The sequence below is a fragment of the Gopherus evgoodei genome, chromosome 7, assembly GCF_007399415.2.
Source record: "Gopherus evgoodei ecotype Sinaloan lineage chromosome 7, rGopEvg1_v1.p, whole genome shotgun sequence".
In the NCBI taxonomy this organism is placed as follows: Eukaryota; Metazoa; Chordata; order Testudines; family Testudinidae; genus Gopherus; species Gopherus evgoodei.
The window spans coordinates 80,917,403-80,942,601 of record NC_044328.1 but is presented as its reverse complement, the minus strand read 5'-3'; the positions used below and the strand labels follow the sequence as shown (position 1 = coordinate 80,942,601).

Sequence of the window (25,199 nt, the reverse complement as noted above, 5' to 3'; positions counted from 1 at the left end):
GCGTTACGAATGGGTGAGATGCAGCAGTACAGCAATTAGGGCTGGGTGTCCTGCTGGGCTCAGCTCCTTAGTTATCGACCCAGGGTCAGGGCCAGGCATCCTGTTCGCAGCTCCTGTTTCCTCCGTGTTGGGGGAGGGAAGCCTGGGAGTGCAGTGGGGGAAGCTGGGGAAGGAGTCGTTGGAAAGCTGGGAGGCCGAGTGGAGGCTCAGGCATGTTTGTTGTGGGGGGGTGGGGAGCCCTGCAGCAGGAGTGGCAGTAGCTGAGCGACCAGTGGAGGGAAGGACTCAGTATCAGGTGGCTGCCAGGCATGCAGGGCTTGGCTCCAGCGGAAGCAGCTCAGTGACCGCCAACCCCTCACTTTCCTGGAGCCATGCAGACTCGTTCGATGGCCTGACGGGAACCGCGGGGCGCGTGGGCTGAGGATTTCTGGTGGTGCCTGGCTGCTACCAGCAGGAGCCTGGCCTGAGCCTGGGTGTGCCCCGAGCAGCAGTGACCACACGGCATGTAGGATGCAGGGAGCAGCAGTGCTGGCTGCCCCGCTACCCCTCCTTACCCTGTGATCTTGACAGAGGGGCCACAGGGCCAAACCTGCATGGGCAGGGGCAGCCAGTGCTGCTCATCGCCGCTGCCATGGGGCTGGTTCCTGCACCAGGCCTTCCCCCCGAGCACCCCACTTCCACTCTCAGGGATGGGGACTGATGCTGTACCTGGGTGGGCCAGGCTGGCAGACTGGCGCTGAGCCTAGCATGGGCTCAGGGGGCAAGGTGCTGGGAGCAGCGGTGCAGGGGGAATGGCTCCACAGGTGCGTCCCATGGGCAAGATTTCTGGGGGGTGCCACTGCCCCCACACCCACATCGTCTCCAGCTTGGGCCCTGAGACATCCGTTGGAACGAGAGGACGTCCCCAGCTCTCAGCGCCCTGCCATGGCCACTGAGCCTCCCAACACAACAAGGACCGAACTCAGACCCTCCCGCAGGTTGAATGATGGAATGATCACCAGGCCCAGGCGACCTGGATCCTCTCCCCATAGTTGATTGGTTACCATAGCAATGTGCCAGGGAAAGGTCACACACACGTTCCCCTGGTGAGCCAACAGCCTCTTAAACCACGTGCCAGTATCACAACGCTGGGGTGCAGAGCACCCAGGTGGAGATTCTCTGTCACCATTACAGCCTGTAGTCCGTCAGCTGACTCGACGAGTGTGGATCTCAAAGAGCCAACCCTGAAGGAGTGCCCGGGCCGGTTCTCCATGCCCGCAGGTGTCTTTGCCCAGCCCCCGGCTGCATGCCCCCAGAAGGACTCACGTTGTTGTTCTTCCCCGACAAGACACACTCGTCGATCCGCTGCTGGGACGCAGGCCAGTGGATCTGACAAAACAACAGATGCCGAGTCATCACCTGGGGTGTTCCACTGGGTCTAAATTTAGATCTGGCTGAACCCACGCAGCCAAGTCCTGGGCCCCTCAGAGAGCTCCGTGCCAGGGTCTGCTACCAGCTTCCCAGCGGGAACAGCCAACAGCTCGGCCAGCACCGGGCTGCCCAGAGGATTCAGGGGGCCTGGGGCAAAGCGGGGGGGCTGCAGCGCTTGTACTCATCCAGCGGTGGTCTGGGTCTTCGGCGACATTTTGGCAGCAAGGGGCCTTCAGTTGCTCTGCATCTTCGGCAGAACTGAAGGGCCCCCTGCCACTGAAGACTGGGACCGCCACTGGGCCAGACTCACGGGGCTCCTGAGGGGCCCGGAGCCTGCGGCAAATTGCCTCACTTGCCCCATTCTCTGGGCGGCCCTGGGCCAGCACACGGGGACAAACCAGGACCCTGCATCTCACTGTGTTCCAGGGGCTGGCAGAAGCTGCCCTGGGCTGACAGACGGGGCGGGTGAATTCCCTTCTCCCCAGTGGTGGTTCCACTTCTGGCCCATGGAGAAGGCATCTCCTCCAGTGGCGGATTTAGAGTTAGTGGGGCCCTGTGTGCAGCTTCATTTTCAACACCCCCTTTGGGACCCAGCCAAGAAAAAAAACATTCTCTCTTATCTCCCTCCCTCGCGTTTTTCATCCATCCTTCTTCTATAAATAATAGGAAGTACATGAAAATAAAGTGAGGTACCTTGATTGGGGCAGGGGGTTGGAGGCAGGAGGGAGTGCGGGCAGGAGGAAGTTTGGGTGCTGGGTGAGGGCTCTGGGCTGAGGCAGGAGATTGGGGTGTGGGAGGAGGGGTGAGGGGTGCAGGCTCTGGGAGGAAGTTTAGGTGCGGGGTGTGGGCTCTGGCCTGGGGCTGGGGGTTTGGGTGCAGGAGGGGGACGGAGGTGGGCGCATAACTTGGATGGCGTGGCTCCCAAAGTGACCAGCGCACACACCCCTCCATCAGTGGCTCCTAGGTGGTGGGGGGCCAGGGAGTCTCCGGATGCTGCTGCCTGCAGGCACTGCCCCCACAGTTCCCATTGGCCGGGAACTGCGGCCAGTGGGAGCTGCGGAGTTGGTGCTCAGGGCGGCGGCAGCACGCAGAAACACCTCCTCCCCCAGGGACCGCAGGGACATGCCATCTGCTTCTGGGAGCAAAGCAGCATGGAGGCAGGAGGCAGAGTGGGCAGGGAGCTGCTTTAGCCCTGCTGCGCTGCTGCTGGCATGTCTCTGCGTGCCCTTTGTGGGGAGGGGAGCAGCGGGTCTCCATGTGCTGCCCAGGGTGGGGGCAGTGCACGGAGCTGTCTCCCCCCAGCCAGGGGCGCGCAGCAGCCGGCCGCTTCCGGGAGTGGTGTGGGGCCACCAGCCATGGCATGCAAGGCAGCCTGCCTGCCTGAGCCCTGCTGCGCCGCTGGCTGGGACTCAGGAGCAGGTTGTCAGATATTTGTCCTGCATTTTGGGGACCCCTCTGTTGTTGGTTTGTTTCATAGTAAATCTGCTCCTGGTCTCCTCCCCTGAAGCTCAGGCACCAGATCGGGAAGGCGGCCCAGAGGTAGATAAAGGACCCAAGAGGGGCTGGCAGCCTTCCTGCTCAGCATATCCTGCCCCTTAGCCCCTCCCCAATCTCGGGCATGGACCTACAATCTGCTGCTGCTGCTCCATGCCTCCCTGTTGGCCAGGCCCCAGGAGCCATAGGCCGGGGAAAGCTCTCCAGAGACGGCCCAGCTGAGCCCAGTCTGATGGGCCAGCAGGGCTCTTGTGAGGGACCTGGGAATGCTCTGGGGGTGGCTTTGCCACATGACATCCCACATGCAGTACTAAGAGCTGAGAAGAGAGGAGGCAGGGTCTAGGCAAGCTCATCCTCCCCTCCCCAACAGCTTCATCACCACACGGCCATTAGGATTACCAGGCAACCGGTTTTCGACTGAAACGCCCAGTCGAAAAGGGATCCAGGCAACTCCAGTCAGTGGTGCAGCAGGTCTACCCTGCCTACCCTGGCTCTGCGTGTCTCCCAGCCGCGGTTGGCATGTCCCTGTGGCCCCTAGGCACAGGAGCGATCAGGGAAACTCCACATTCTGCCCCTGCCCCAACCCCAGGTCTGCAGCTCCCATTGGCCTGGAACCGCAGGCCAATGGCCTGCAGGCACGGGCAGCATGTACCACACAGAGCTGCCTGGCCATGCCTCCGCTAATGTCCAGACATACCGGCCAGTTCCAGGAGCCATACGCAACCAGGGCAGGCAGGTGGGCAGGCAGGGAGCTTTAGTCCTGCTGCGCCGCCAACTGGGAGCCGCTTGAGGTAAGCGCTGCCTGGACGGAGCGATCCCCAACCTGCACCCCAACCACTGCACCTGGTCATAACCCCTTCCCGCACCCAAACTCCCTCCCAGACCTCATACCTCCACCTGCACCCCAACCCCCTGCCCCTGTTGGAACCTCTTCCCACACCCAAACTCCCTCCCATAGCCTGCACCCCACACCTCCTCCTGCACCCCAACCCCCTACTCCAGCCCTAACCCCCTCTGGTACCCTGCCTCAGTCCACTGAAAGTGAGTGAGGGTGGGGGAGAGTGAGTGATGGGGGGGAGGAGAGGGCTGGAGTGAGTGGGGGCAGGACCTCAGAGAAGGGGTGGAGCAGGGGTGGGGCCTTGGTGAAGGGGAAGGGGCAGAGGCAAGGGTGTTCTGTTGTGTGCAATTAGAAAGTTGGCAACCCTAATGACTATGCGTGGGCGTGCTGGGGGTGACTCTGGTGCTGGTCAGTGGTGCCTGGCTGGCCGCTGAGTGAGAGCATCCCCCTGATGGCCTCATCAGTTCAGAGGTTTTCCTGCCCATCTCCCACTGCTGACACCGTGCCACTGAAAGCAGCCGCACTGGAGTACTCAGGCTGCCTATGGAGGCTGGTGTTTTTACTGGGTGGCCCAGCTACACTCAGAGCAGGATTAGCCAGCGCAGGAGCACAGGCATCGGAGCCCCGTCTGCTCTAGTGCTTCCACTCTCGCTAGCGCCAATGGGGAATCTTCAGAAAGCTCCCTGCAGAGCCAGCCCACGGGGCAAGTCTCCACTTAATGCTCGGCCTCTCTGCTGAGACATCAGAAAAAGCACTGGGTCAGGGGCCTTTAGGGAGACCCTGACTGAGACAGGAGCCCATTTCTCTGTCCCCAAAGAGACGGGAAGGGCCGTAGGATTGAGACAGTCACCACTGGGATGGGCCAGCTTTGAACCCCAACCTAGAGAAATTTGTACCTTATTCCTAGTATGTGTTTCTCTGGCTTCAGCTCCCAGCCATTGGGCAGGTTCTGCCTTTGTCCATTAGGTCCAAGACCATAGCTATTGGATCTGTCCTCCCCACACAGGCTCCCATCACTGAGGATCAACCTTCTCAGGGATCAATTTAATAGCTGGAGCTTCCTAAGTCAGTCAGCAAAAGGCCCCGACTGGCTCTCGGCTTCGCAGCCTGCCAAGGTCCTGGGGGAAGTGTACACTAGAACTAGGACAGTCCCCAGCAAAGGTCTCATGTCCCTGGGCCCTGGTCTCCCACTGGCAATGACTCAATATGAGGTGGAACCAGGCAAAGCCGGGGATGGATGGTGGCTATCAACTCATTTCACTCCACCCAGGGGCCTAGCATTCTTCCCCCTCCTGCCCCACTTCATCCCTTGCGGGCCCCCCAGGTGGGGGCAAGTTGGAAGGGCCCTTACAATGAGGGGTTCCCGGTTGATGTCATGCAGGTCCAGCGAGAGGATGTAGTCCTTGCTGCCCACGTACATGCGGTCGTGGTCCTCGTCCTTCAGCAGGATGCGGTAGTCCGTGGAGTTGAGCAGGAAGTTGAAGAAGTGAGCGGTGCTGGTGGCCTTCAGCTCTGCAGGCAAACACAGATGGTGGGGTCAGGGTCCTCCTGGCGGGACTCTGGGTGCAGCGGCATCCAAGAGAGCAATGACCCCTCGCCTCAGAATTAGTCAGCCCGCAAGACAGGGCTGTGACGCCCACCACAGCCTCAACAGCCACAAGGTTCAAACCCCCACAGCTTTGGGGTGCAATAGGACTACGTCACACATCCCAGGGTCGGCCCTGCCAGGCTCTGAGCACCCAACCCACACACCAGGGCCCCCCAGCCTCTGAGTGCCCAACCCACACACCAGGGCCCCCAGGCTCTGAGTGCCCGAACCACAGGCCAGGACCCTCCAGCATTCCCTCCTCACTCCTGGACTGATCTTCCACCGATCAACCATGGGCATAAAGTAGCCCTTCTGCTCAGGCCCAGGCACCTTAGGCCAGGCAAGGAGAGGGCTGGCAGGGGGTTACAATGACCCAGGCCCGGGTATCATTGGGCTGGGCAGGGATGGGGCGAGCAGGGGATCACAATGACCCATGCCCGGGTACCCCTGGGCTGGGGAGGGATGGGGCTGGCAGGGGATTACAATGATCCAGGCCTTGGCACCATGTGGCCTGTGTTTAACATGCTCCGCAGACTGACCATCCTTAAACTCAGACCGACCACTGTCCTATGGGACAGATCTGAGCAGCCCCACCCCATCCCTGCCCCGTCTCTCTTTGCACTTCCACCCACCCTTCCCCCACTTCTGTTAGTTCTCCTAAAGGCTAACACTGGACACGCCAACGGCACCTTTCACATCAAGAAATCCCAGCCCACAACCCTTTCACTCATGCCTGTAGACACCCAGGTCGTGTCATCAAGCACTGAAAGGCAACCACATCTGGGGTGGGACGTGTCTACAAGCCCACACAACACCGCCCAGGGAGCGGAGAACAATCCTGTATCCCAATGAAATTATACAGGAATTTCAGTCTCCCTGGAGCATTGGGGTCAGCACTAGTCAGAGGGGAGCACACACCCCCTCCCATTTCCTGCAGCACAGTGCCCATTAGCACCACACTGGGTTATTGGGGCCAGAATCGGCTCGGAGAGCACCCCCTACTGAGCCACCTGCCCCACTCCCTGTGGCACAGTGCCCCCTAGTGCTGCACTAGGGCACACACTAGCTCACAGGGGAGAGTGCCCCCTACTGAGTCACCATCACCTTTTCCTTTAGCCCCTGAGGTTTCCGTGGAGACCACGGTGCCCTTCCAAACAAGCTCCCCTAAGGATGCCCGGATCACACAGGATCTGACAGATGGCCTGGCACAGTGGGACAACCTCTTCACATGCTGTCACGGCGCAGGGCACTGGGGAACCCCCACGGCACAGCCCCTGAGATAGCCAGGGCTTGTTCACTGCCCTGCGGCATCACTTAGTGCTGAGCGCCTCAGGATGGGCAGAGCTGCTTGGGCTTGAGAGATTCATGGCTCAGCCAGTGGGCAGCTAAATGCCAGTGATCGGCCAACTTATCATTCCCCCATCCCCGCTGGCAGCCAGACATTTCTGCAACCCACACCCAGGAAGGTCCCCTTGGCAGATGGGGCAGTGCTCTGCTCAGGCTGGGGCCCTGGAATCCAGAGGGCCCCGTCCTGCTCCATGGCATTGGATCCTGCAGACGTTGTGAGGGCAGCTCACACCCACTGATCCCAGAGCGGGCAGTGGCCTGCCCACTGACCAGCTAGGAATAGGGTCCAGTCAAGCTCCTGGCCCCTTAGAAGAGGGGCAGGCAGAGCCATGGCCCTAGGGGATGCAGAGGGCAATGTGGACTGCAGGGGTGGGATCTCCAGCAGGGCCCATCTGGGTGTCCTTTCCCTGGCAGTGACTGGCACCCAGGCAGCGGAGCCAGGTTGTGCAGCGGGGGGTGGGCGGCCGAGGCCCTTGCACCCAGCCCTGAGGCATTTCCTGCAAATCCCTTTGGGAGTCCAGACATACTAGAGATCTCAGCATGACAGGCTGGCAGCAGCTGGGCATAGGGCCCAGCATAGGTGCCCGTTGAGCTGTGTCAGGAATCTGTGCCCACAGCTGCCAGTCAGTGAAGGGGGGCTGCAGGAAAAGGGGATTCTGAGCATCCTGGGGAGCTGGGTCATAAGGCAGAGCGGACTGAGCATCAGGGTCTATGACCAGCTGTGCCAGGCACCATCAGCAATTGCCTTCCCCCTCTGTGCCGGCTCCCAGCCTGTGGGTATTTAAGACTGGTAGCCTGTGGGGGCAGGGACTCTCTTGCCAGGGATTCTCTCTCTTGTGTACGTGCAGTGCCTGGCACAATGAGGCCCTGAGCTCAGAATAAGGCTCTGGCCCCTCGCATCAGAAAGTCAAGCAGTCAAATACTTTGGCCGGCCCCATGGCAATGTAGAATATTATCATCCATCCACCTACCTCTGTATATACACACTCACCCATCCATCCCTGTACACATCCATCCATCCATCCATCCATCTATCCCTGCACATACACATTCATCCATCCATCCATCCGTCCCTCCCTGTACATACACACTCATCCATCCATCCCCGTACACATCCATCCATCCATCCATCCATCCATCCCTGTACGTACACACCCATCCATCCATCCACCCATCCATCCATCCACCCATCCCTGTACATACTCATCCATCCATCCCTGTACACATCCATCCAACCATCCATCCCTCCCTCCCTCCCTGTACATACCCACCCTCCCACCCATCCCTGTACACATCCATCCATCCCTCCCTCCCTGTACATACACACCCATCCATCCATCCCTGTACGTATCCATCCATCCATCCATCCCTCCCTGTACATACCCACCCATCCATCCATCCCTGTACATATCCATCCATCCCCCTGTACATACCCACCCATCCATCCATCCCTGTACACATCCATCCCTGCATATATGCACTCATCCATCCATCCCTGTACATATCCATCCATCCATCCCTGCACATACACACTCATCCATCCATCCCTGTACACATCCATTCATCCATCCATTCCTCCCTCCCTCCCTCCCTATACATACACACCCATCCATCCAGGAGGCAGGACTGGGTGGCACAGAGCTGGGTGGCACAGAGAGAACTCATTGAAAAATCCCAGCTCAGGACACTGTCTGCAGCAGGTGCCCCCGCACGGGGTACAGGAGTGGAGAGGGGGGAATATTGGAAGCCCCTGGTTTGCCTCTGAACAACCCCTCCCTCATGCCCCAGCACTGCCAAGGACACCACTATTTTTGCCACGCTAATAGCCAAGCTGCTCGTACTGGGAGGTGTGTGTGTGTGTGGAGGGGGGTTGCCCAACACCTGCCTTGCTGGATGCCAGGGGATCAGCTAGCTCCTGCCCAGGTTACTGGTGCAGGATTCCCCCAAAAGGCAGATCTGTGCCCACTTTCCAGGTCCAAGGCCCCCTCTGGCTGGGCTCCCATGCCAGGCAGGCCCAGACAGCCCCAGGTGTACCATCGGCCACAGCAGGACTCTGCTATCTGCTGGGAGCTGCCCCAATTATCCTGCAAGGGAAACAAGCCCCATTGCCTGGGCACCAGAGCCCCCACCTGCCCGCTCCTTGTGGGCACTAGGGCTGCAAACCCTCATCCCACCGCAGCCGCCTCTGCTCACCCTGGATGAGCAGCACCGAGCCTCCTGCCCCCTCCCACGCCACAGAGGCATTAAACCCCCTATGGGGCGCAGTGTGATGGGATCTTTAACGACGCCTGAACTCTGGAGCCATGTGTCACCCCCAAGCCCTACTGGCACCAGCTCCCGCAGACACCATGACCACCATGTGCTGCCTTGCCCCGGATGGAGCCAGCACAGATGTTAACAGGGGATTCACCCTCCCCTGCCTCCTGACTGTCACGGCACTCCTCAGAAAGCCCTGTTCACCAGCAATGCCAGCCACACAACACTGAGTAGGCCGCACCCCATGAATCTTGCCAAGGCGTACTCATACATCAGCCAGAAGATCAATCCCCGGGCCTGCCGGGGCAGCAACCATGGCTCCGTGCCAATGGGCACTGGCCAGGACTGAGCCAGACTCCTAACTCCAGTAGAGTCCCACCCAGCTTGCTGCTGAGGATGAGTAATACTAAACACAGCAGTGATGCTACCGCCCCAGCTGATTGGCGCTTGGGAGACTCCCTCGCTGCGTGCTGACTGACTGTACTCAGAATGGGGGGTCTCTGGGAAGAGCCCCCCACAGCCATCCCACAAGCTGTGTGGCATGAATAGCTCCAGTGCCTGAGCTGGCAAAGCCATCCATCCTGCCATCCTCACTTCCTCACCATAGTTTAGAAGCTTCCCAGGTGCACACCTCTGTACTTTTCCCCATCTGAGCGGGGCCTTTTGGGACAAACGCCAGGAATGCAGTGGCCTGGAAGGACTGGGTCCAAACCACACCGAGGGACCAGATCTGACTGAGAGCTCAGCATGCTGAGTGAACCCTGAGAACCTGCCCTGAGGTGCCTTAGCAGGAGCTGTTGGGTGTGGAGTGTGTGGGGAAATCTGGTCCTTACTCAGGTGCCTCATAGGTGGAGAGCTCTTCCCAAAGCCAGGCCACACCTGAGATCTCCTGCCCTCAATGGAGTGACACCAGTGATGGTTCCAACCCTTGGCCATTTAGGCTGAATGCTGCTTGCTAGTCTTTCTTTCTTTCTTTCCCTCCCTCGCTCTCTGGAGATGGATTCCCCTAAGGACTGCAGCAAAGACCCTCATGCCCTTTTATTTCTGATCAGCACCAGCACACTGAAATCATGGGCTCTTGAGACTCATCCACCTTGTGCTGAGCTGTGTGGAAGGACCTGGAACCAGTCCAGGGGAAGGAAAGCCCAAAAAGACAAGAGAGTGAGTGGTTGAAAGGACAAAGAGCCAACCTGGGTAGGTCTGTAATGTCCCCATGGGGTAGGTCTGTCTCTCATTGTGGGAGCTTCTCTTGGCATCTGATGGGCCCCGCATGCAATGTTGTGAGCCGGTGAACCAGAGGCACGGGAGCTTTATATTCTAGGAAGGAAATATTCCCCCTTGGGAAGTTATTTTTAGCCTGAGTGTGGGAGAAACGACTGAGAGTATAATGAGGGTCATGAATATTCACGTGCTAAATGAGGCAGACAGATGGAAGTCAGGAGTGCTACAGATGCTCTGGGCAAGAGCCAGGTCTTCGTAAGCATACAGTGTCACTAGCACTATAATGGGACTCAGTCTGATTACATTATCCATCCCTCTGTCCAACCCTCCCTCTGTCCATCTGTCCATCCATCCATCCATCCATCCATTCATCTCTCCCTCTCTCCGTCCATCCATCCCTCCCTTCCATCCATCTGTCCATCCACCCATTCCTCCCTCCCTCCCTCCCTGCATCCATCCAGTCAGCCAGCCACAGGTCCATATATACTCCCATCCATCCCTCAGACTTCCCTATCTTCTCTTCCTTCCAGCCAACCAGCCCACCCCTCCTGCCATGGCACACCCAGGAGGAAGTGGCAGGGAATAGCAGAGGCCCAGGCCAGATTACATCCATGGGCCAAAAGCAACATCAACGGGATAGGAAAGGCCTGCATGCAGGGTGTGCTTAGAGGGGCACTGCAATGATGCCACCTGGATCATTGGCCAGGGATGCGGAGTGATGCCACCTCTCAGGGCATGTCCCGGAATGCCTATCAGGAGACAGGCAGTGTGGGCAGCCTGCAGCTGGCTCATCAGTACAAGGCGTACACTTCCATTCACCAAGGGCACCCAATGCTCCACAGGAGATGAGGGATTCCTCCAAGCAGTGTGCCATCAGCACTAAACAGGACGCCAGTGGCGTGAGCTCCCTCTCTCAGCCCCAGCCTTGCCCAGCAGGGGGCGTTGTGGGGAGGGGGAAGGAACGCTGGCTGTGGGGGAGCTCCTGGCTACTCCAGCCCCAGCTTCTCCCAGCACAGGGTGCTGCAGGCAGGAGTGCTGGCTGTGTGGGAGCTCCCAGCTATGTCAGCCTCAGTCTCTCCCAGCAGGGGGCGTTGTGGGTAGGGGGCAGGAGCTCTCAGCTACTCTAATTCTTTCTGGCAGTGCCCCTCCAGTGCCAGCCAGGATTCAGACATGCAAGGTCCCTCACAGCCATACCCTAGCAGTGCCCATAGCATGATGGGCAGAGTCAGTGTTGGACACCCAAACTGTGTCAAGGGACACTTGTGCTTCGTTCTGCTCCCCCACTGCTCGGTTCTACCACGTCCCAGCCCTGACTGCCCCCCACAAACCCAGCTCCGCCCACATCCCAAAATAGCATTGGGTCTGGACATCGGTTCCCTTTATGCACTGATCAGGGTGCATCTTCTGCAAGGTCTTAGTAACCCAGCTCCTGGGACTGTTCTGGGATGGCATACAGCACTGCCAGGCACCCGCTTGGCTCCCATCCTAGCCAGCTCTCTGCATCACTCACTGAAATCTAAAATCCCCCAGGTCCCCGCACTGGCCTCACACAAGTGGGGAGGGAGTCCCAAGAGTTTTTATTCGATCCCCTGCCTCCCAGCCAGGTCCCCTCTTCCCTGCAAACACTGAATCCAGCAGCACACTTGCAGGCCTGCAACTAGCAGTGCCCTTTGGATTTCTTCTTCGCATCGCTGCAATCACAGCTCTGTCGGGTATGGCTGAAATAACAAGTCCTGTCAAGGTCATCCAAGGATGTCCACGTGCAAGAGATGCCTCCAAAGTCTCTCCAGAAAAGGAAACTTTCTTTTGACAGACTTCTTCTCTACTCTAGTCCTAGCCTCTCCCAGCAGGAGGTACTGTGGGGAGGGGGCAAGAGCACTGGCTGTGGGAGAGCTCCCATCTACTCCAGCCCCAGCCTGTTCCAGCAGGAGGCGCTGTGGGGAGCAGGGCAGGAGATCCTTTAAGTGGTTGATGAATGCAGCAACTATACCTATATGGCTACACAGGCTGTGCTACGAAAGGGCACAAAGGGGACGTAGGACTATTTTCCAGGCCCCACCAGGCAGGGATCCAGCACATGTCCACAGCCTCTCCATCCTGGGTTATTATGATGGCAAAGCACTCAGCGATTTCAGCGACCCCCTGCCCCTCCGCTTCCAGGGCTCGTGAGAACCCACAGCGCCTAGGAGAGCCTGCAGGGGAAGCCAGGTGCTGATAACAAGCTACATTTCCCTCCCGTTCCCACAGCCAGACAACCCACACCGGGCAAAGGCTCCCCAGGAGAACCAGTCTCCAGTACAGTCCCCTGGCTGAGTGAATGGAAGTGTGGTCTGTGGGCAGATGAGCTGGCACAGGCTACCCAGACAGGGTGTCCACGGGCATCTCAACTACACTTCCACTGGGGGGAGCGTTAGACAACTCATCCATGCTCCCTCAAAGCCCCACCTTTCCTGGCATCCTGCCACCAAGGTTCGTCCACTTCGATCTCCTGCTGGGCTGCTTCCAAGTTGGACCCAAAGCCGTTGGGGCCTTTCCACAGAGAGCAACAGGCTCCGGACCAGGCCTAAGGCCATTCACCCCAGCCCCATCGGGAAATTCAGGCCGGGCCTGGGGTGGCAGGGAGGTGGAGGGCAAAGGTCAGGGGGGGCTGGAGGGGGCAGTCAGTGGGCATGAGTCCCTGGGGGTGGGAGGAATAAATTCCTCCCTGTCTAATGTGGGGTGGGGCAAAGGGGGCAGGAGGAATTGGGAGGGGGTGGAGGAGTTGGGTGGGAGAATTGGGAAGCTGAGGCGAATAGGGAGGGGGCAGAGGGGAGTTGTGAAGGGGCAGGGGAGCTGGGGGAAGTTGGGAAGGGGAAGTGGGGAGTTGGGGGGGTAGGTGAGCTGGGGAGACTTGGGAGGAGTGGGGGGCAGGAAGGAGTTGGGAAGGGGAAGGGAGGACTAGGAGTAGGGACGGGGCAGGGGGCAGTTGGGAGAGAGCAGTGGGTCTGAGGGGAGTAGTGAGGGTGCAGGGGGAAGTTGGGAGGGGTAGGGGGCGGAGGGAATTGGGGTGAGTAGCAGAAACTGAGAAGAGCGACAAATCTGTATTGGGGGCTCTCCCCACCAGACCCCAGTACATCTCCATTCCCGGCCCAGCTCCAGCCCCCAGGCCCAGCTGTGCCTTTGAGGCCCCATGCTATGACCGTAGCTCTCTGGAGGCGCCCCCCCCCCCCCCGGTGCCCTAGTGCGCTACCTGGGAGCTGCCTGCCCGACTGCCACAGCAGGCAATGCCTGGGGGGAAGAGTGCGGGGGGGGGGGGGGGGGGTGGAAGGGGGCTGGCACCCTGCCCGCTGCAACATCCCAGTATGTCCCTTGCTGGGAGCAGATGCCTTTGTCCTCACTCTTCCCAAACAAACATCTGGCATGGAAGCTGGTGGGTGGCTCCACATCTGGCTCCCAGCTGGGCTGAGCGATCGCCCAAGTAGGAGACGCAGGAAGGGGGGCCGGCAGCCTCGGCCAGCTCTGTTTATGTTGTGCGGCGCTTGCTGCTCCAGCATCCTCCCTAGCTGCTGCTACCCCACAGGCTAAGGGGGGCCCAGCTGCCCCTTGCACACTCCTGCCACGCCCCTGCTCCCGGCCCTGTCCACATTCGACATTGTCCTAGCTGTGCCCTCCGCCACAGCCCCAGGGCTCTCAGTTTCACGGTGTGCCTGGGATATCCAGAACCTGGCATGGCAGCACCAGATTGGGGCTCACTCGGGCTCTCAACTTCCCCGCGCCACCTCCATGTGGTGCCCCGCCCTGGATTCATACAGCACAGGCAGTGCCCGCTGGCAGAGCTGCTCCCCAGAATTTGGTGCAGATGAGGCTCATGGCACAGCCTTGGAAGGGGGCCCTGGGCAGCGACATTCCAGAGACCCCACTGGGGCCAGGAGGCAGGGCAGGGCAGGGCAGAGCAGAGCCTGCAGCACAACTAACATCCCTTGGACCTGGAGACCAGGACAGGGGCCACTCTGCCCACACCCTATCTCCAGCCAGCCTCTCATCTGCCCAGCCTGTGTGTGAGTGTGTGGGTGCATGTGTGTTCCCAGCCTCAGTGCACATGCGTGTGTGCATGTGTTCCCATCCTCTGCATGTGTGTGCATGTACATGTGCGTGTTCCCAGCCTCAGTGCTTGTCTGTGTGTGCTTTCCCACCCTGTGTTTGTGTGCTTGTACATGCTTCCAGCCTCAGTGTGGGTGTGTCTGTGTGTGCATTCCCATCCTCTGTGTGTGTGCGTGTTCCCAGCCTTAGTGTGGGTGTGTCTGTGTGTGCGTTCTCAACCTGTGTGTGTGTGCATGTTCCCAGCCTCAGTGTGGGTGTGCCTGTGTGTGCGTTCCCACCCGGTGTGCGTGTGCATGTGCATGTTCCCAGCCTGTGCGTGTGTCTGTGTGTGCATTCCCACCCGGTGTGTGTGTACATGTTCCCAGCCTCAGTGTGGGTGCATGTGTGCGTGCGTTCCCACCCTGTGTGTGTGTGTGTGTGTGTGTGTGTGTGTGTGTGTGTTCCCAGCCTGTGCGTGTGTGTCTGCATGCGTGTTCCCGGTGTGTATGTGCATGCATGCATGAACCACTACCACGTCTCTTAAAAGCACAGTGCACTAGTGACGTAGGAGTTGGAACATATTTTCTAGTACCATGCCTCCATCTCCCGCTCTCTGTCAGCCCCAGTACCCGGCACCCTTCCACAGCCCAGACAACACAGACTGTACAAGACTGTAGTAAGGTTGGCCTATGAAAGAAACTCTCGGCTTAGCTGTCCCGAGACGGGGTGTGGGGCTCAGCTTCGTAGCTGGGCATAACAGACCAGACACCCTCTATTTCGAGATCTTCTGCCCTAGGGTGTATCTGAAACCTGTTCTTGTGATAGACTCATAGACTTTAAGGTCAGACGGGACCATTATGATCATCTAGTCTGACCTCCTGCACAATGCAGGCCACACAATCTCACCCATCCACTTCTATAACAACCCCCTAACCTATGTCTGAGTTATTGAAGTCCTCAAATTGTGGTTTGAAGGCCTCAAGCTGCAGAGAATCTGCCAGCAAGTGACCAGTGCCCCATGCTGCAGAAGAAGGTGAAAAACCTCCAGGGCCTCTGCCAATCTGCCCTGGAGGAAAATTCCTTCCCGACCCCAAATATGGCGATCAGTTAAACCCTGAGCATGTGGGCAAGACTCACCAGCCAGCACCCAGGAAAGAATTCTCTACAGTAACTTAGATCCCAGCCCATTTAACATCCCATAGTGTTTGAGAGTAGGGTCACTGTGCCCCGGTTGTGTGTGTGTGCATGCACATACGTGAACACTCACACATGCAAATGCATGCACACACACATGCATATGTGTGTGCGCACACACACATTTGCATGCACGCGCGCACACACACATGCATGTGGGAAGTCGAACCAGCCTAGGGACATGTCTATTTTGCTCTTCCTCTAGCCACAGGAAAGGAAGCAAAACAATTCTCTGGTGTGCTCCAAAATGATAGTGGTTAGGCGAAGTGAGTGACGCCTCAATCAGTCGCTCACTGCCGTCCTTGGCTCCCAGCGGGCATGCCCTCTGCCCTGTCTTAGTGCACTGTCCCTTCTGTGACTGCCAAGTCCAGGCTAGGCCATGAGAACCCTGGACCGCCAGTCTGAAAAGCCAGAGGGAACCACAGGGTCTGTCTGTGTCCCACAGCTGTGAAATGAATTCTGCTTTTCCCCTCTACAGCATGGCCCTGACCCCTCTGCCACATGGGATACAGCAGGACCTGACCAATGCTGCCACCCAGCTCCTTCTGGGACCACTGAACGTACTAAGGCCAGGTCCACAAAGGAGCTGATTCCTAGGGCAGCTAGGCACCAGAATATCTTTGAAGGTCTGACTGTGGGACTGGGTACTAATGTGAAGAATGAGCAGCTTTGCCGAGTCCAGCCTGTTGTGCTCTGTGCAGCCAGCTCTGCTCTCCTAGATACCACACCTCAGCGCCCCCCACCCCTCAACCAGGTTGGGAACTTCTCCCATGGCGTGTGGCAGGGCTGATCCTCAGGCAGTACAGGCAACAGGGCGCAGCTTACCAATTAACTCTTTCCACAGCATTTCTGGCATAGGGCAAAACCCCCAGTGGGTCTGCAAAGGGCAGCCTGGGGAAGGGCTGAGGGGAAGCCACATGTGTGTGTGTGTGTGTGTGTGCAGGAACAGTGTGTGTGTGTGTATGAACAGTGTGTGTGTGTAGGAAAAGTGTGTGTTTTTGTGTGTGCAGGAACAGAGAGTGTGTGTGTTTGTGTGTCAAACAGAAAAGGACCTTCCAAGAGGTGATTACCCCTGCCGCCCCGGGGCAGGGACTGCTCTGCTCTGTGTCTGTCCAGCGCCAGGCACAGCGGGGTGCCAGACTGAGACCAGGCTGGTGTGACCAGCATGCACATAAACAATAATCGAAGCTACAAGGAAATACCTGAGTGTCCATTTGACTCCATGAGTGTCCATTTGACACCCTCCCTGGAACCGCTCCTCAGCTCTAGACGAGAACCAATTAGAGTGAATTAGCCTGTTCCGCCTCACTGGGGTAGCCCTGGCAATACTCTCCCCAGGCGCGGGGGCCTGACAGTTCAAATGAGGGGCACTGTCCCTTTAAATTAGCAAAGCCATCAGGAAAGTAACAGGCGTGGGGGGCCACCCCTATTACTGTGCTAATGGCCTGGGCAAAGGCTGTGACAGGTTTTCATTAACTTGGGTGTTCCAGCTGGGTGATGCGTGTGAACAGGGCACAGGCAGGCAGGATGGGCGTTGTGCTGGCAGATGAGAGGCACAGCTTGTCCTAGGGAGAAGAGCACCTCTGGAGACCTGGGTGAGGAATGTGTGGAGATGTCCCACCTGCGATCACATCTGGGGTTAGCAGTGGGCAGAGACAGAAGCTGCACCAAGCCTTCCAGTGGGCTTGCAGACCCATGGCAGGCTCCTGGGGATAATCCATGTGTGGGTGGGATGGGTCCGTGTGGGTTCATGGGGTGGGATCTGGGGCTCCTGACCGACGGGGGAGATGCACGAGTATTCGTGACCCTTTTTCCGTGAGCGCTCACCCATGCAAATTTTCCCACACCATCAGAGGGGTGCAGAATGCCCCTCGCCAGTGCAGTCTGTGAAGGCCTGTCCACAGCTCCAAGCTCCTGCTCTTCCTCTCTGCTTCCCTTTCCATGACCCTGATTAAAGATCTCCCCACACACCAGAGCTGGCTGCAATTATTTTGTTATCATGTTCGTTAGACAGACAGCAACTTTCTGAACTTTCGACAACAAAACCAAACAGGAATGGGACAAATTATGCTGTGTGTGTGTGTATGTGTGTGTATCACTGCAAGGCATTCACGCAACCAGTGCGTCACTGCCAACGCGAGACATGGGGCCTGTGAGCCTGACCCACTGCTTCTGCCAGTCCCTGGCCCACTTGGCCAAGCAGGATGGTCAGAGTCCTAGACACACCTAGGGAACCACCTGCCACCAGAGCTAGGCCCAGACCCCCTTGCTCCCTCCCTGCCCTGGGACAGGCGCTGACCTGCCAGTGATCCTCACTGCACCCAGGTTCCTTAGCCTCTCCCCTGTGGACCCGGCATCACTGGGCCCACGCCGCAGAGGGGTGCCAAGCTGGGGACTGGGCTCAGAGCTCACAGCATGCCTCGCTAACAGGCTTGTCTGACCAACGCGGGTGCCGGTGCTGTTCATGCCCACGCTGGAGTCTGGTTTCCTGGGCTAGACTGCAATGCCATCTGCATTCACAGAGCCCCACACGCAGCCTGCTACCTTTCACTGGGGGCACCTTCACTAGGAGCCTGGGGTTAGCACTGCCCCTCAACTGGCCACACGCTGCCCCACAGGGCCAGCCTAGGGCATGCTGCCCCCACCTGGGACTGGGATAGAAACCTGCTGCCTGTTGATCCCAAGGCAAGATTCTCAGAGCTAGCATGGGGACACAGCACCTGCTCCCTGGGCCGTTGGCCTGCGCAGCCCCCTCTCAGCTGCCCATGAGACTCGTGCCAACCATAGAGCCACAAAGGCTGTGCACCCTGGGGCACCTCTCCCCTCCAACTGGCCTGGGGAAGGGCTGCAGGGCTGCAACCCCTCCAGTGTCCTGTCAGGGGCCAACCACAGCTGGCTGGGGCTAGTGTAGGTTCAGCTGGTGGCATCCTGGCTGGAGCTGGCAGTTGGGGTGGGTGTGGAGCAGCTCAGGGATGTACCTGCTCGGCTGGTGCCAGCCTGACCCCCTTATCACCACTCATGGTGCTAATTCCCCACTGAAGCTCCAGCTACTGCTGGCCTCTCCACCAATTCCCTGGAGAGCCCCTCACTGCCTTCTCAGGGCTGCTCCTGTTGCTCTTCCTGCTGCCAGGACGGGAAGAGGTTCTGAATCCAGAGACTCCCCCAGTTCCTGTGACCATGCCCCCATTGCAAGACAGGTGCAGGAGACAGGAAGGAGACGCCTGGGGGAGCCGGCAGTGACAGCTCCACCTCCGCTCCCCCAGAAGCCCCGTCCATGCTCAAGTGCAAGGGTTCGAAATGGCTCCCCCCGAGGCCTCCAGACAGTGGTTCTTCAGGAGCCACACAGCTCAGAGGGGTAGAGGTCTCCCCATTATGCTCCTCCCAGTGCAGGAGGCTGAGGCAGCTCTCCTGCTCCTCCAACGGGCCTGCCCAGCTCTCCCTGGGGCCCAAATTCTACCCTCCTTGCTCTCTGGCTGTGCTGTGCGGGGGCAGCAACCTGTTCTGGGCGCTCCCTGCTGAGCTCAGCTTTTGTGGCGGCTGGGAAGGAAATCTCCAGCTCTCGTTCTCTAGTTCCTTGTCCTTAAAGCTAGGCCTGTGGGGCCGGAAGCTAGCGCTGCCACAGGAGGGGCTTAAAGAGCCCTCACCTGGTGCTTCGGTGGACCGGACGCCCAGGGAGACGGGGGGAGGAGGGGTATACAGAGGGGGTGCCAAGCAGGTTCTGAGGGTGTGACTGCGCACAGTCCGGTCTGGTTTGGACCCAAAGGGGTACACATGTATCCCAGCAACCCGTTTTGGGACACAAAGGCAGGGAGAGGATCGAATACAGCTGCAATCATGGGGGGAATTTCGGGAGTCAGAGTGTGGTTACCAGGAAAGCCAGTGGTGCTAAAGTGCCAGGCGGTTTCTTGTGCCTATTCCCGGAGTTCCTAACAGACCAGGCACACCCCAGGAGGCTGGGGGCTACAAACACTCAGTCCCCTGCCCCAACTCAAACAGCTCATCTGTAAGATGCCACCAGCCCCAATGCCAGTGGGCGACAGGTGGCAACATCCCCCCTACTGAACTGCCAATACCACTTCTTGCAGCCCCTGGGTTTCCTTGGGCATCTCCCAGCCCAGCCTGGACATTGCTCAGCATCTGAGTGCATCCTAGGGAGCCACAGCAGCTGGCAGCATGTCCATCATCTTCCCAATGACTCATCCCTTCTTCCTCCAGAAAAGGGCAGGCAGGATTGGGTGGGTGAGGTGATCCTCAGCGGTGCAGGGAGCCCAGGGAGCGTAGTCCGCCCAAAGCAGAGAATGGCAGATTTTTGCCTCCTTGGTTGACATGTGAGTCATTGGGAGCTGGAAAACGGGTAGGAAGAGTCAGGGGAGCAGTCGGCCACCTCCCTTTCTGATTCGGGCAAAGTCATTGGCAGTTTCCTTTCTGGGCTGTGCCATGGTCACCTCCGCTGCAGGAAACACAGGCACAGGATGTGAGCTCACCAGACTCCTTTGGCCGTGACGGTTGGCTGCCTGTTTGCCTCCCCGAGGTCTCAGGTGGGCGAGCCCCTTTCCTGAACTCCGGCAGGCCGGCACGTGGGGCTAGTGTGCTCCCCAGGGGACCTGTGGATGCGTGTCTGGATAATTGATGAACTCAAGCTGGGTTTATTCAATACAGCTGGCCAAGGAAACCCAACCTGTGACAGCAAACAAAAGCACAGCAAAGACAGGGTTTGTTTATGGCCCTCGGATCTGTTTTCAATAAGCTACAGCCCTGGGGTGATGGATTGTTTGCGGGTGGCAGGTTTGTTGACATTGTTTTAGAGCTCATGGGATCCTTGCTGGGAGTGCAGGGAAATTCAGGGGGCCCAAGGCAGCTGCGCTTGGGCTCTGGAAGGTGCTGTTCCCCGCTGCCTGGAGAGGGGGATCCAGCAGGAGGGGGCCACCAGAGTACAGGGCCTCACTATCCCAAGGCCTGGAGTCTGGACTCCAACCAGAGGCGTTTTAATATCCTTGGCCTGGGCTTGGCTCCCTGGCACTTCGCCTTGGGGGGCAGAAGTGTGAGGAACATCAGGGTTTGCATCTGCCCCTCCTAACCCGCAGCACGGGTGATCCTCTCTATCTACAGCATGCCCTCTGTGTGTGGGGCCGGTGGAGCGGGGCCAGCTGTGTGAATGCCAGCCCTGCCTGTTGGGGATCTCTCAGCCCCGAGTGGTGCTCTGATCTGCTGCTCAGGCGGAGCCCTGCCAGAGAATGTTTCTCCTCTGTAGCCTTGCCTGTGCAGATGGGCATCCAGCAGCCCAATGAAGGTTGGGCTGTACCCCTCCAGCAGGGGCGCCCTGCGGCCGGTTTCAAGTGGGCACAGACACCACCTGTGGTCTGCCATGAGGCACCAGGGCTGTAAGAGTGGGGGCTCAGTCCTCCCCCCACAGACTCTGGCTCCCCTAGTGCCAGGCTCCCTATCCCGACTAGGGGGGGCCCTGAATGGCCCCGGGACACAGACTCGCTCTGGATACCAAAGCAGCTGTGTGTGGAACGTCCCGCCCACTGTGCGCTACAGCACCCCAAATACACACTGGGCTGCTCTCTCCACTGGGAACTGAAATGCCCGTCTGTGTTCGGCCTGGCCCCGGGGTGGCCGCGGAGCCTTGTAATGGAGGAAATGCTGTAGGTCCGGCCGGGCCCATCACATCCCTGCAGAACACGATGGCAGCCAAGAGGCGTCCCCTGGCTTGGGCCAGCAGAGGTAGGGCTGCTCCGAGACGGATGAGGCCGAAATCCCCTCTTGTCCCAGACACGGCAGGAAAGGGAACCGGGGCCATCCTGCCCAAGGTCTCTCCTCAAGAGCTAAATTTAGCCTCCTGGCCCTGTGGTGAGCGAACACGGGGATGCTGCTGGCGGAGCGTTTCCTGCAGCCTTGGCCAGGAGAGCGGCCGGCGGGGCGGGGGACCTGGATGGACTCTGCCACAGCTTCTCATGCTGCTTTGCTTTTCAGAGAGAAGAGATGCTGGCCACTGGGTAAATTCCAGAGTGCTGAACCTGGCCCTGCAGACTTACATCCACACCAGCCAGCAAACCCCAGTACTGGGGAAGTCCAGCCTGGGTCCCTAGCAGGGAGCTGCAGATGCCCTGGCGCTGCATCACAAGGCCATGCCGCTGCACAGCGCTATGGTGCAAATACCCTCCCGGCTTTCCATGGACCCACGGGCTCCTCTGCTTTCCTCCACCCACTGCTTGCTTGAAGGACGATGGGTGTCAGCAGCTCGGCTGCATCTGCTCTCTGTTCGTGGGTACCATGCTGCAGCATGGGGCAGATGCCTCTGACGCTTGGGGGAGGCTAGACAGCTAGTGGAGCCTCCATGCAGGCTGGGGGAGCTGCATGCAGCCTCCTGAAGGGCCGTGGGCTAGTCCAGGCTAACACCCATCCTTGAACTCAGAAGGAAACTGAAGCCCTGTGAGACTGAAGGTCTGCCTGCAATGGGCCCTGGAGGTGTGGCTGCAGCCCTGGTAGACACACTTGATCAGCCCTTCTCTAGCCAGATCAAAGCTTGCTTGAGAAACAACAGCAGTGAAGCACTGAAACCGAGCAGGGAGCCCCTGGTGTGTGCGCCCAGGGTCTTGGGTCAGAGAGGCTAGCCTGTGCCGCCATGCCTTCGCTGCTGTTGTCATGCGAGCTCACTTGGGCCTGGCTACATGAACTGCAGTCATAGCTCCCAATTGCAGCACAGATAAACCCTCAGTCTCGCTGGGCCTCCATTTCCCTCGGTGCAATGGGGATAAGGGCACAGTGCTATGAGGACACAACCTCCAGGGCCACCCCAGAGCCTAGACTGACCAACCAGCCCTGAGCTGGCCTGTTCTCTGCTGCCACTGCTCAACTCTGCCCGCTGGCACCTCTCGCCCTGCCTGCAGATGCAGGACATGCCAGGACCCTATTCCTGGTAGGCCGCGTGCTCCCCCGCAGTTCCACAGCAGGCGCTGCTGCTTGACCAGGGGTGCCTTTCGATGCATGGCCTGTTCGTGTGACAGCTCCATCCCCGGCATCACAGTCTGCATTCTGAGCCAAGGGTCGAGAATCAACGAGGGGCAACTCAGCAACTCCTGGGGGGGAGGGGAACAGGGTGCAGTTACCCCCTGCGAGGAGGGAGAGGGTCAGGGAGGCTGGGATTTGAGAAAAGAACACGTGGGCGAACGGCTGTGTGGGCAGGGACAGGTGGGGTGAGGATGGGAGGGGCCATGGTGAGCGGATAGTGGGGTCTGAGGACAGGCAGGCTGAGGTAGATCGGGGGGAGGGGTGGACAGGGGTGTGCGAGGTCAGCCAGACTGGGGTAGATCGGGGCGGGGCGTACCAGGGGTCAGGCAGGCTGGGGTAGATTGGGGGAAGGGTATGTGACAGAGTAGGGAGTATTAACGTGGTAATGTTGCATGGGAGTTTTACTAGTTTACTGTCTTTTGCTAACACGGGGTGTGCCTCCATTTCCCTGGGGTACTGTACCAATACTAGATGGTGATGGGCAATAAGGGGGTGACTTCACTGAGGGATGATACTTGATGGCCAGCACTTAAACCAGAGGTTTCAAACTCCCGGCCCACGGACCATCTGAGGCCTGAGAAACTCCTCACTGCGGCCCGCAGAGGAGAGACAGGAGGAGAGACACAGGCAGACGCTGCTGGCAATGTCTGCTGTAGGCTCTATCCCCCACAGCTCCCATTGACTGGGAGAGAGGGACAGAGATACCACCATTAGTTGCCGGGCAGAGTCAGCCATGGAGACAGTATTACTTTTTTCCACAATGAATACAAACAAGTCAAAATACTGAACACAACTATCTGATGCACACCTTGCTGCAATCCTGAAGGTTTCAACTGCTCAGTCACGGAGGCCAAACATCAACAAATTGACAGAACTGAAGTGTTGCAAGGTGTCTGGCAAACACCAAAAACTCTCTGGCAGGCGAAGAATTGTATAAAGTTGTATGACAGCTTTATTATTTCTAAGAAATTCAAAATAAAAAATACAATATAAATGTTTTATTTTCTGAACACCATCTACAGTGACATTATTGGCCCACAGGGAGGATTTGAGGACTGGCACTGGCCCTAAGGCAAATTGAGTTTGAGACCCTTGACTTAAACAATGTGGCTGCCCTTCATAACCTGAGCCCAGGAAGGGGTTGGGGTCAGGTGACATCTTCTGCCTGGGAAACTAGACAAAGGCGAGAGAAGGGGTCGGGGGATGGCTGGGTGAGGCAGCAGAAAGGGGTTTTGGTTGGTTCAGCTGGCCGGGGAGACGTACATGAGTGTCCGTGTGTGCATGCGGAGGCCCAGAACCTGGATCTGGGCTTCCCATCCCCAAAAGGGACTTGACCGAGGGGTTCTGTTTTCTGTACCTACAAGCTCTGCTTTAGACTGTGTTCCTGTTATCTAATAAACCTTTTGTTTTATTGGCTGGCTGAGAGTCACAGTGAATTGCAGGAAGTGGGGGGTGCAGGGCCCTGACTCCCCCACACTCCTTGACAACTGCTGGCAGCGGTGGGATGTACTGCACCCTGTGGATGGCACTTTCTGCAGTAAGTGACTGGGGAGCAGTAAAATGAAGGGGGATTAATAAGAATCAAGCGTGCTGAATGCTCAGAGAGGAGCAGTTTCAGGAGGCGGAGGAGCTACACTTAACTCCTGGGAGTGTGGGACCGGTGAGAAGGACTGTTGCAGTAACAGGGTCCCCCTGGGGACTGCTGCGAGCGATTTCAGGGGTGGAGGAACCTGCAGCTTGACCCTGGGAGAGGGGTGGTGACCTGGAGAAGGCCTGGCACAGTAGAGGTTCCTCCTGGAAACAGTGGGAAGCTGAGAGCACACAAGCCTGCAAGTCCACAATAACTTGGGAACAGCAGGGAGATGTATAACCATCTCCTTAAGAGGGACCTTGTAGAGCTGTGCAAGAAGAGGGGGCTTCACAGAGGGAAGGCCACCAAAGCACAGGTGGTTGTCCAGCTGGAGGAGAAGGATTGCTTGGAGGAGCTGATCGCTGTCCCTGAGGGAAGCAGCCCGGCAGATGCAGCATGGGCACCAGTGTCTGTCCCGACTAGGTCTGGTCAGACTGCTGCCAAGGGCACTCCGAGGCCCCTCCTACCTATGGCTTGGGGAAGGGCTAGAAGCAGCCAGGTGAACCCCAGGGACACTGTGACTCCCGCAGCAAGCTCCCCACTGGAGCTGAGGTGGCTGGAATGGGAAAGAAGGAGCTGGAGGATAGGGAGAAACAGCGGCAGCATGAACTGGAGTTGGCAAAGTTTAAGAGCAGAGAGCCCCCTGCTGTGGTGAGTGAAGGGGGACCCAGGACTACATGGAACTTTGATAAGCGCATCCTGGCCCAGTTGAAGGAAGGGGAGGACATATATGAATTCCTGATGGCCTTTGAGAGACCTGTGAGCTGCACAGAATTGACCCTGCAGACAGATTCTGGTTTATCACCCCCTTATTGGACCCCAAAGCTGTAGGGAAGTACAGCCAAATGGAAGGGGTGGAGGCAGGGGACTATGAACTGTTCAAAAAGGCCCTCTTACGCGAGTTTGGGATGACTCCCAAGGCGTACAGGAAAAAGTTCCGGAGTCAGCTTAAAACCCCTAAGGACACATATCTGGAACTGATCCTCCGAATGGAGGGATATGTCCACAAGTGGTCAGATGGGGTCCAGACTAAGGAGGACATGGCTAAACTGGTTGTACTGGAGCACCTGTATGAACATTGCCCATCTGACCTGAGGATATGCTTGGTGGACAAAAAGCCAGAGGACCTGCAGAGCACAGAGCAGCTG

At 58.4% G+C, this 25,199-nt stretch overlaps 1 protein-coding gene across 3 annotated transcripts in view; it reads right to left on the bottom strand.

The window, feature by feature from the left end:
• Positions 1 to 25,199, bottom strand: part of LOC115654948 (semaphorin-3F-like) — a 102,308-nt gene that overhangs the window by 27,601 nt on the left and 49,508 nt on the right. For 2 of the 3 annotated variants that reach the window (XM_030569874.1, XM_030569876.1), the window contains exons 3-4: positions 5,094 to 5,254; positions 1,306 to 1,368 (exon numbers count right to left, since the gene is read on the bottom strand). In XM_030569874.1, coding sequence (XP_030425734.1) covers positions 1,306 to 1,368; positions 5,094 to 5,254 — 224 coding nt within the window. Of the gene's footprint in view, positions 1 to 1,305; positions 1,369 to 5,093; positions 5,255 to 10,123; positions 10,218 to 25,199 lie in introns of those variants that run through there. The other variant, XM_030569875.1, reaches the window with a different exon arrangement.